General features: G+C 45.9%; 1 protein-coding gene across 1 annotated transcript; it reads left to right on the top strand.

The window, feature by feature from the left end:
* The first annotated feature begins 886 nt into the window (after nucleotides 1-886).
* Nucleotides 887-10,657, top strand: LOC310922149 (integral membrane protein 2A-like). The gene is made up of 6 exons (XM_083882553.1): nucleotides 887-1,033; nucleotides 4,613-4,744; nucleotides 4,957-5,145; nucleotides 6,193-6,303; nucleotides 7,406-7,556; nucleotides 9,583-10,657. The coding sequence occupies exons 1-6, from the start codon at nucleotides 950-952 to the stop codon at nucleotides 9,669-9,671; spliced, it is 756 nt and encodes a 251-aa protein (XP_083738679.1). The 5' UTR covers nucleotides 887-949; the 3' UTR covers nucleotides 9,672-10,657.
* Nucleotides 10,658-11,117: the final 460 nt, after the last annotated feature.

Genomic DNA, 11,117 nt, shown 5'->3' with positions numbered 1-11,117 from the left:
TCTGAGGCACATCTGGAGGGCTGTGCCCAGGTCTGGGTTTCTTGAGGATGAAAAAGCCAAGGAGCTGCAGGAGAGGGTCCAGCAGAGGCCACGAAGATGATGAGGGGTCTGGAGCATCTCTCTGATGAGGAGAGACTGTGGGAGCTGAGCTTGGTTAGTCTGGAGAAGGGAAGACTGCCAGGGAATCTCATCAATCCATACCAATATCTCCAAGGGGTGCCAGAGGATGGTGCCAGGCTCTGTTCGGTGGTGCCAGTGACAGGTCAAGGAGCAATGGCCATTAACTAAACCACAAGAAGTTCCACCTCAACGTGAGGAAGAACTTCTTTCCATGGCACGGGCAGAGCACTGGGACAGGTGCCCAGGGAGCACCAGGAGAGGCTGAGGGAACCGGGAAAGGGGCTCAGCCTGGAGAAAAGGAGGCTCAGGGGGAACCTTCTGGCTCTCCCTGACAGAAGGGGGCAGCCGGGGAGGGCTCGGGCTCTGCTCCCAGGGAGCAGGGACAGGATGAGAGGGAACAGCCTCAAGCTGCACTAGGATGGGTTCAGGTTGGACAGCAGCAGGAATTTCTCCATGGAAAGGGTGGTCAGGCCTTGGAAGGGGCTGCCCAGGGAGGTGGTGGACTCCCCGTCCTTGGGGGTGTCCAAGGAAGGACTGGAGGTAGCACTCAGTGCTGTGGGCTGGTGACAAGGTGGGGACCGGTCACAGGCTGGACTCGATGGTCTCGGAAGCCTTACCCAGCCTTCTAATCCCGTCACTCCACGTCGGCACCCGCTCCCGGCGCCTGAGGTGAGCTGCGGGGGGATGGAGCCGTGTGAGGGCGCGGCCGCCAGGGAGCGCTCCCGGCAGTGCCCGCGGGCGGGGCTGGGGACGTGGCCACCGCAGAGCCCGCCCCGCCTTCCGCGCTGTCCCCGCTGCTGCTCCAGGACGCGGCAGCAGTGTTGGCGCCATGGTGAAGATCGCTTTTAACTCGCCCTTCGCCCTCAAGGATGAGCCCAAAAAGGAAGCTTCTGAGGCTCTGGTGGCCGACAAGGTGCGGGCATAGAGGTGTTCCGGCCGGCGGCGGCGGGAGGAGCGGGGTGGTGTGAGGGGGGGCGCGAGGAGACAGAGCAGCCGCCATTTTCTGGCGGCCGGGGAAGGCGGCGGCGGCGGCCACGGGGCTGAGGGAGCGGCTCCCCTCAGCTGTGATGTGCCGCGGGGCTCTGGTGCCTTGGTGCTGTCCCTCTCCGCAGCCCTGTCGCGGTGCGATGCCCCGTGACACCCCCGGGCCAGCGCCAGCACCGGGTGTTTATGTCGAGCTGGGCCCGTGCCAGCGCCGCGTTTCCTGACGGCGCTTTAAAGCTCCCAGCTCGGCCCTGGGCCGGCCGGGGAGGTGCAGGGAGAGTCTCCCTCGGCGCTGGCAGCGCTCGGCCGGCGCCTCCCAGGCAAACAAAGCGGGCCCGGGCTCGTCCTCCGCTCCCGGCGGCGCTTGGAGCCTCCCGGCAGCTGCGGTGAGGTGTCGGTGTCGCGCTAAAATTAAGAAACCTGCCATAAACGGTTTTAAATAGAAACCCAGTCGAGCACCCTGTGGTTGGCTTTTCCTTCCCAGCGAGCTGCGTGTCGCTGGCTCGAGTGGAACTTTCCTAGTTTGTGGAAAATTTGCTTTGAACGTGTCTTGCGTTTTAGGCAGATGGAGAATCTCAGCCTATAAGTAAATACATCAGTAGCTCTAGACGGGGAAGATGGCATGGGCTGAGTTTATTTGCAATCGGAGAGTAAGATAATTTTAAAAACAACAAAGCTTGTGGAGTTAGACTCTAGTTCTGTTTTTTCTTTTTTTTTTTTTTCTTCCCTTCTAAGCTTTAATCAGGAAAGCAGCTTCCCTACTAGCCTACACAGCCTCACCTGAAATAGCCTTCCTTTGGAAGGAGAAGGGATTCAGAGCGATTTTCTTGCTCAGTGTGCTCTTCTGAGCTGTCAATTTGATGTGTGCACATTTAATACAGTAGCACTCAATTACAGGATCAAAAGGAGAGAAAGTAGGAAAACAAGGTAGATAAAGGATTTAAAATTTGAAGATGTCATTAGCCTGGCCAGTTTCTTGTAGGACAAACTCCTCAGCTACTCCTGAGGCAACGGGTTATACATATATTTACTAGTCCTGTACTGTGAAAGCTCTGACTGGAATAGTTCTAATAAACACACCCCTTTTTCTGTTCTCATGAGAGCTGCTCCTCTCAATTTGGAATATTCTGTGTGTTTGCACACACATATGTGGGATTTTAACAATTCTTCACTCTGACTTCAGGGCTTGGAGTTGCGTGTAAACATCAAGTTCATAAATTTACTCCAAGACAAAGTTGTTGGAGTGGTTGTTAATGTCTTCTTCAGCTGGAATATTTGTGCAGAGCAAACAAGCTTAAAGGTTAATGTTGGAGGAAACAGCACAATAAAAGTCCCCTGGAGTATCTGCACAAAACCCTTGAGCTTGCAGAATATTTTCCCTGCAGGTTCTTTGGGGCTGTCAGCAGCATTAAAACAAGTGATTTTTCTTCTTGTCTCTTATCCCTCATTTGCTTTGCTTGTTACAGCTTAGAACTGCATTTTCTTTGTAGGTTTTTGACGACTTTTACCTGTTACTTTTGTGCAGAGGTTTTGTAACCTGCTCGAGCAAAATCTTGCTATTTTGTTCTGTTAGCAGCTCCGTCAACTCTTCCCCCTCAGGTTCAGCTGCCCACATTACTGCTTCATATGCTCAAGTACCTTTGCTTTGTTTGAAATAGGCGTAGTGCAAGTGCAGCTAATTAGATGTCGACATCACCCTTGCACTGGGATGGCTGCAGTGCCAAAACTGGTGCAGACTGGTGTGTTCAAGTAGGGACAGGCTGGATGAGTAAGGTGCTCCGAGGTGGAGGTGAAGGTGGGAGAATGCAGAGAGAACAGAATTAATCTCCATCTTACAGCTGCTTAACCCTGAAAGGTGATTTTTACACAGTGCCATAGAAATGTGGTATCATTCTGACTTGAAACCAGGGTTTGGCTTTTTGTAGTTTGTTTCTTTTTTAACAAATGCTTCACATGCCAACTGTAGCAGCTTGTTTCCTGCTGAACCAACATTTTTGTGTTTGGAGGATGCGCAAGTGGAATGTGGGAGTATTGACTTTCACAAAACAGCTTGGGGTTTGTTTCAGCACTTGCATAAACGATGGCTTTGACTTTTATGCTGCTGCATCTTGCTGAGCATGGAAATATTGCAGCCCTGGTGATAATGCTGGTGCTTGTTGGGAGCACAGGCCACTAAATATGTTGTGTTCTGCAGGACCCAAATAAAAAAAGGCCATGGAGGCTGCTGTGCCCAGCCCAGCCACTGATTCTGGGAACACCTCAAAGGAAAAGATCTTTTACTGTGAAATCCAATTTTCTTCCTTCCTGACTGGGACAAAGAGCAGATCTTGAAAGGAAAGCAAGCTATTAAATCCTGGAGTCAGGAATCATTAAAGGGACATCCTTGATCAAATATAGGGGTTATCTAAATATTTTGGGTTTGGTGTTTTTTTGTTTTTGTTTTTTTTTTTTTTTTTTTTTGTTTTTTTTTTTTTTTTTTTTTTTTTTTTTTTTGTTTTTTTTTGGGTTTTTTTGTTTTATTTTTGTTTTATTTTTTTCCTTTTAAAGACTCAAGCCCAGTGTGTGATTCCAAGAGGGAATGTCTCTTCTGATTGTTTGGTATTTGACAGCACTTTTGCTGTTCTCATTACTTGGCTTGCAGCTGGAAGTCTGGGAAGGTGCTGCAGGAACTCTGGAAGGTTAAACTTTCCTTTCAGACACCACCTCTGCCTTTGCAGTGAGGATTGCACAACTCATTGCCACTTGAAAGTAGTTTCCTTTGGGTGCAGTCATCCTTGTTTGAGAGAACATTGTGTGGTGTAAAACAAGCTGCTGAGCTAAAGAGAGACGTTTCAGGCTGTTAGAAACATAACTTCCTGGGATTTGGGTAGGAGAAAGGTTATTTTGAGGCTGCAGGGTAGGATGTGCCACAGGGACTTGGTTTTATTTGGCATAATTGGAAGCTGTGTTTAAGCTGACAAGTCGTTTTCTTTTATAATGGACTTTGCTTGTGCGTATTAAAAGTTCCAAAACCTGGTGACTCGTGTCAGTTGTCTGTTCCCCAGCCAAGAGACAAAGTTGCATCTTGGCTTCTGTTAATTCAGCTTTGTGAGGAAAAGTGATGTTAATGCACATGATGCTGAGAGGAGGAGGGGAAGAGGCTGTTGAGAGGAGGCCTGAAGACACTGTACCTTGATCTACAAATCCAGCTTTTTGTACTATAGTGTGGCTGCAGCACAAGATCTTTTGTGACAGTTATTTAAGTTTTGTACATCTCAAATAGTTTCTGGACAAAGGTTTGTCTAGAAAACATCCTCTAACTCAGGAAATACTCTTGGTGCTGTTTGAAAACTGATCTTAATCTGATGCAGTAATGTTTCATGTGAGTGCTTTATTTTATGATGCTGACTCGTAATTCCCATACCTAGAAGAAATAGGAGATGGTGGATCAAAGTGAAACAGTTGATAACAACTCACTTTAAATTCAGAGCAGCTGCCCATTCTCAGTTCTATCCTTCTTTATTTAAAGGACCCGGAAGTTGCCACACACAGAGGTGAAAATTCATCTGGAAGATGTCTCTTGACTCTTCTGGGCCTGGCCTTCATCTTGGCAGGGGTTGTTGTGGGTGGAGCCTGCATCTACAAGTACTTCATGCCAAAGGTAATCTGAGAGGGTTTTCTTATTTAAACAGCATTGGTTAAAAAAATATAAATGGATTATTGCTAGACTAGAAAGATGAAGGGGAAAGAAAGATGATGAGGACATGACATCTGTGTGTCCTTTGGGTGTGACAGACCTGTGCTCGGTCTCAGCAGAAAGAAGTGCAGTGTTAAAGCTGATTTGTGCATTACCTGCCCTTGCTCATGTTCCAGCACAAGGTGTACCGTGGGGAGATGTGCTACTTTGAGAACGAGGGCCAGGAGCGCGCGGTGGAGCCGTACTTCCTACCCATCGCTGAGGAGGCTGATATCCGCGAGGACGACAACATCGCCATCATTGACGTGCCCGTCCCCAAGTTCTCTGACAGCGACCCCGCCGCCATCGTGCATGACTTCGACAGGGTCAGTGTCAGGGGCACCGTACAGCTCCAGGACTGGCTCTGGGGCTTTACAGCTTGCTGTCAGCACAGGCTGCTCCTCAGGTTTAAGCATGGCAGAGCTGACCCTGTGAACTCTGAAACAGTGGGATTAACTCTGTACTGGTGGTACACTCACTGTGGGTAGGAACTCTGAGTTGTTTCCCAGAAAAATGCATCTCAGTGCTGTGCAACTTTATTGTTGCCTATGGGATATCTGCAAGTGCCACTTGGTGTTGGATCAAGGATCCCATGTAAATGGAGAACATCATAAATGTGAGTTAAAGGAATGAGGACTCAGCACGTCACAGCAAAATGTAGAATTGCAAACAGGCGTGGGCCTTGGAGAAGGGCATTGGAAAATCACTTCAAGCAGCTGAAACCTACAACCTGACAGTGCTGTGGTAGTTGCATGGAGTTTCTGTAAGGCAAAGAGGAGAGGGGAGAGGATGGCTTTCATTTGACTTTTTTATCAAAGTTATGTTGATAGTGTTAACATTTATCCTCAGTCAGCTGTAAAAGCTCTCGGAAGTTGGTTGTAAATCCAGCCTTGGCAATGCAGATAGAATAAACAGATAATTCTAGTTGCTGCAGTTCTTGCAGTCAGTGGGAATGCTGATGAGATTTTTGTAGGGACTAACACTTTTCCTGAGGAACTATTTAAAGGGAATCATTGTTTATCAGCAGCTGGATACCTTTTGTTTGCACTGTGCTTAATTAGACCTTTTCAGTTATGAGATCATACTCCCAAATACTTCCTTTGTGTTAGTACAAGCTGTACTCCTTTACAATTATGACAGAAGCTGCTTTTATATTCAGCTTTCTGTTATGTAGGAAAGTTTTTTAAACTATTGCTGTAACCACTTGGTTTGCCAGTGGTAACAGTTCAGTTCTTACACTGGGCAGTTCCTGAATGCATCACTTTTGTAGCAGCTGTGAATGATCTCAAGCTTTTTTAGCTTGCCTTGCCCCTGATGGAATTGTGTTCTAATCAAAGGCCCCCTGACTAATTGAAAACTTGTTTTTAAAACAGCTTTTGACGGCGTATCTCGACCTGCAGCTGGGGAACTGCTATGTGATCCCACTGAACACTTCCATAGTCATGCCTCCAAGGAATCTGATGGATCTCTTCGCCAAGCTGGCGGTATGTGAGAGCTTTGCTGCTGGGTTCTGCTGACAGACTGCCTTTTGCCAAGTGTGCTGGGTGCTGCTCTTGAACTCCAGGCCCTTGCTAGAACAGTCCTCCCTCCATCAAAGTCCATAATCCCCCAGTTCAGTCACTGCACTGAAGTTAAGGCCAGCTGTCAGTGTATATTATGTTGAGTAGATTCATGCCTAATGCTCTTATTAATACCTGGCTTTATGAGAGCTGAGAGCAACCAGCAGATAAGGTTAAATTTAGCTGTTAGAAAGGAATTTGATAAAACTCCAAATATCATTGAAAGCCTAAACCTGAACATTACTCCCGGCAAGCTCACTCTCCCCATGAGGGTTTTGCTGAAAAGAACAATGTGAACTTGTTCCCCAGTTATTGGCACTGCAGTTATGAGATCACCACAAGCATTTGACTCTTCGCTGACTAAAACTGGTGTTTTTCTAAGATGATTTATGGGTCAAGTTGATAGAGCTTGCTGCTGCTTCCCAGTTAAATGCAACACTTGGCTATCATGCATCAAATGGACTTTTAAAAAAAATCATTGGCTCTCTTACACCTGGTTCTAGAGGCCACTGGTCTAGTTTAGCTTGTTGCATTCTTCTTTTTTGGCTCTATGAAGACAAGCTCTAAGTGTATGTCCCCGCCCCTGGTTTTAGAAGTTGGGGGGTAGGAAGCTGTTTTGGTAGTGCTGGGAGCATCTGGTGATGCCTTTTGTAGGTTGCCTTGCCTTTTTTATATTAGAAATACATTGCCTCAAACCTGTAGTCTTTAACAATATTTTGTTTCTCTTTTAGCTGCAAACTTTGTGTACAGATAAACCTGACCAGGTTCTATTTATGCTTGCTTCACGTGAAGCTTGCAGAGTTGAGGTTAATTGTGCTTTGTTTGGGTGTAACTGCAGCTGTTTGAAATGGCCTCTGCCAGTTTTTAACTTCCCTGGTATGTGACTGTTTGAGCATAGAGTATCTTGGTATTAAAAATCAGGAAAGCTGAACTTTGCTGCTTGAGTCTCTTCCAAAGCAAAGAGTGAAATGCAGTGGTTTGTCCCATGTTAGCAGCAGTCTGTACCTTCAGGCTTTGTTTCTTCCAGACTGGCTCTTATCTGCCCCAGACGTATCTGGTGCGTGAGGAGATGGTGGTTACAGAGGAGATCGATAACGTGTCTGATCTGGGCATCTTCATTTACCAGCTCTGTGTGGGAAAAGAGACCTTCAGGCTTCAGCGCAGAGACCAAATCATGGGTAAGTTCCCCTCAGGAAAAAGCAAGTGCATTGTTTAACTAGGGAAGGGGTAAATACTTAAATCCGGGGATTTTTTAATCTGCGGAATCTGAGTGTTTAGCAGAAGCTGAGGCTACTCCTGGCCCTGCTGGGTATTTCCCCTCCCTTCATGTCTGAATGTGAAGTGTCCTTTGAATATGCTGAGAAAGGTTCAGTTACACAATTACAGGTTACATGCCCAAACCAAATTTAAGTCTTGTTTCTGTTCCAATTTTTGGTTGAAGTTATAAGTTAGTTTGACCCCAAAATTCATATAATCCATCAGATAATGAGAGTCTCTGTAGGCACAGCTTATTTTGTCCTTGTCCTATCTAAAACTGGGTTACAGGAGCACCAAATAAAAACATTTTCTTCTGCTTTACCTGCTCTGGAAAAAAAGTAATTGAACAGTGAGTTCCGGACATCCCATACTTCCTCTCTGAAAGAGGAAGAACACTTCAGAAGAACTGCTGAGCTCCTGCCACCCCCTGACAGGGACTAAGCTGAGGTGTCTGCTCTGACCTACTGGGACAAGGCCTGGGGGGCAGAAATCTGATGCTGTGAATTTTGTTTCATTGTAGCTCAAAGCATTTCATATTTGCTGCTCCCACCAAACACAGTGAGCTAACCCTTTGTCAGTCAGAGCCTTTCAGAATGCAAATGTTTGGTTTGTCAGGTCTCTGTGCTCTGGTTTGGCTGCCAAGCTTTTAGGCAAGAGTTTTCTCAGCTCAGTTGCAGCATCAGGAGCCACATCTGCTGCTTGCTGCACGCAACATCCTGTTGTGGATGGAAGCAAGGCTCCCTCTGTGGGAGCAGCAGAAGGGTTTTGTGTAGGGTACATGAAGGAACACTAAATGCTGCCCTCATGGGAGGCAGAGGCATGTGACTGAGCTGTAGTGAAAATGATTTTGGGAACAAGACTAAATTTACAGCTGCTGTGTCTATAGACAGCACTGTGAAGAGTGTTTATGATGTTCCCTGAAATCATCCTGCTCTAACATGTTGTTGACATCTTTGCTGCAGAGTAAAAGATTCCTGCAGAGAACTTGCACAAAAGGATTCTGGTAAATGGAAAATGTTTCCTGGTACAGCTGCTGTGCTGTAGCTCTCTTTGTTCACCTGTGGAGGGGAGAGAGGGGGAAATCTGATCAAGCTGAGGAGAAAATTGTTCAGAGGCAAGTCTTGCCTTGTCTTCCTCATCTCATTTCTAGCACAGTTTATGAGCCATGCCACAGAAATGAGACTGCAATGGATAAGCTCCTGGAACTTCTCTGGAAAAGTCTTTTCATTTATTCTCATTTAGCTAGTGCTGCCTGGGCTCTCAGCTTTTGTGGAGTTTGTGTGTTCATCTGTTAGATCAAACTGACCTCAGGTGCTATGTCAATTCCCTGGAGTTGTAACTTGGAGGCTTAGGAGAAACCCAGGTCATGCTCTTAGGTGGGCTCTGGAAATTTCACCTCCATCCTGATGCCTTGAAATTGAAGGACAGCCTGGATTTTAGGTGTTTCTAAACCAAAGCAGTGCTCTGCTGGGGTTGGGTTAAGAGCTGATGCTTCTCTTGCTTGATCTGAACAATTCTCTGCTTATTAAACAAACTAAATCCTTCTGAATTATTGCAAATGGAAGTGATTGAGGAGAGCAGCTCTTTGATGGTAGGACTGCCATGTTCCTGTCTCTTACTGAGCCACAGCTGATACAGGCAAATTGCCTGGGTCAGACCCAGTGCTGGCATGTCCCAAAATAGAGAAAATCACTTTAATAGTGTTAGGAAGAACCAGAGTGAGATAAATCCTCCCAAGGTGAAGTGCTCTGCAAAGCACGCTCTGTGCAAATGCACACTGGGTGAGGGATTTGGGATGAAAAACAGCCCTATAGCAGGCTCTGGTGGTAATTCCTGGCTGGATAAACATAGTGCACTGAATGATCGTGTCCTGTAATGGAAGGCTGGCAATGCTTGCTGTGGGCTGTGAATCCCTTCACTCAGCATCTTGTCCTTTCTCGTCCCCAGGTGTGCAGAAACGGGCAGCGGACAACTGTCACTCAATTAAACACTTTGAAAACTCTTTTGTGGTTGAGACAAAGATCTGTCAGCAGTGAAAGGTGACAGATGGGAGGTGACCAGGTCACACCTTCTTGGAGAAGTCAGCATTAGACATCGACTTCTGCAATTAAACTGTGCAGTGATAATCAAAAGCCTTATGCATTTTCTGTGTATTGCTTGTATTTCAGAAGACAAAGTCACCATTTCAGCTTTTGTTGAACCTTGGTATAACTTTTTAGTTGTCTCATGTAAAACTTAAATTTGAGTAAGTTTTTTTTAGAAGGCTAATATCAGTTTATTTGTTGAATGTGTTTGATTTAGTGTAATCTGGGAATGGCAGGAAAAAAATATAAATATTAACCAATTCCTTGGCTGGAACCAGTTATGTTCACCTTAACTTTCACAGAATGATTAATATTAATAATCTGTGGTTTGCACATCTTGTGTAGTTCTGTAGAATAGCTCTGCACTCCGTATCTTGGCTCAAAAACCTTCATGATCTGGCTCATTAAAGGTTTATTTTAATGGCCATGTGTTCAGCATGTAAAATCCAAGCTCAGTGATCAGAAACCTTTAACACTACCCTGTTTCTTTATGTGCAATTACTGTATTGAATTCGTATGTATATTTGGAACCTTCCCTGAGCTTATGTTGAGTTCTTCTCCCTTAGTTTGGTTTTGTGGCATTTAGTTGTTAGATTCTGAGAGTTGCTCTTAAAGCTTGTCAGTATTTTTGGTTATGACTTGGTTTATCCGGTAACTTTGTATTTCCAGGATCTGTTCTGGTATAGCTCACTTGTGAATGTGACTGTAGTTGTAAACTTAAACTACTTGGGCTTATATAAAACTTTTTAGATCAACTTTTTATGAGCAAGTAGCATTACTGCTGCAGTCAGAGCATTCTTCCCTTTTTTTTTGAAAGCTGCAGTCTACAGAGAATGAAGAGTTAGTGTCCTGCAGTTGATAAACTTGAGAGTTTTATTAAGGGACTTTATATTGGCATAACTTCTGCAACCCTATAATAAATGTTTCTTTAAAACTTTGGTGTTTGTGTTGTGTTTGGTGCTCAGAGGTGAGGGGGGTGATGCTGTGGGCCTGGGGCAGTGTGCATTGCTCTTCTCTTACCCCTCTTACTTCTTTTTGAGCTGAATTTGCTCTTCCTGCTGCTGTGGAAATGCTTTGTGGTGCCAGACAAGCTCAAGGAACAGAGGGAAGCACAGACGGCTCTCTCCGAACAGGATCCCTCAGGGGCAGCTCAGGGGGTGTTCACTGCAAGGGCAGGGCGTATTTACAATTAATTTCAATATTGCTGGTGATGAGGCTGTGATTGAAGGTTTGCCTGTCCCAGGGTGTTCATGGGTGTTAATGGGGAGCTGTACAGAGGTTAATGAACCCTCACCTCTGACCCTGAGCTTTGCTGGAAGCTCAGACAGGAGAGTCCTGCCCTGAAAGTGCTGAGGCTCAGTGTTAAAGTGTTGCTGAATCCTTGTGGCTTTCCTGAAA

The sequence above is a fragment of the Zosterops lateralis genome (assembly GCF_965231275.1).
Source record: "Zosterops lateralis genome assembly, chromosome: W".
NCBI classification, from domain to species: domain Eukaryota; kingdom Metazoa; phylum Chordata; class Aves; order Passeriformes; family Zosteropidae; genus Zosterops; species Zosterops lateralis.
Note: the sequence above shows the minus strand (reverse complement) of the source record. Positions and strands in the feature narration are given on the sequence as shown.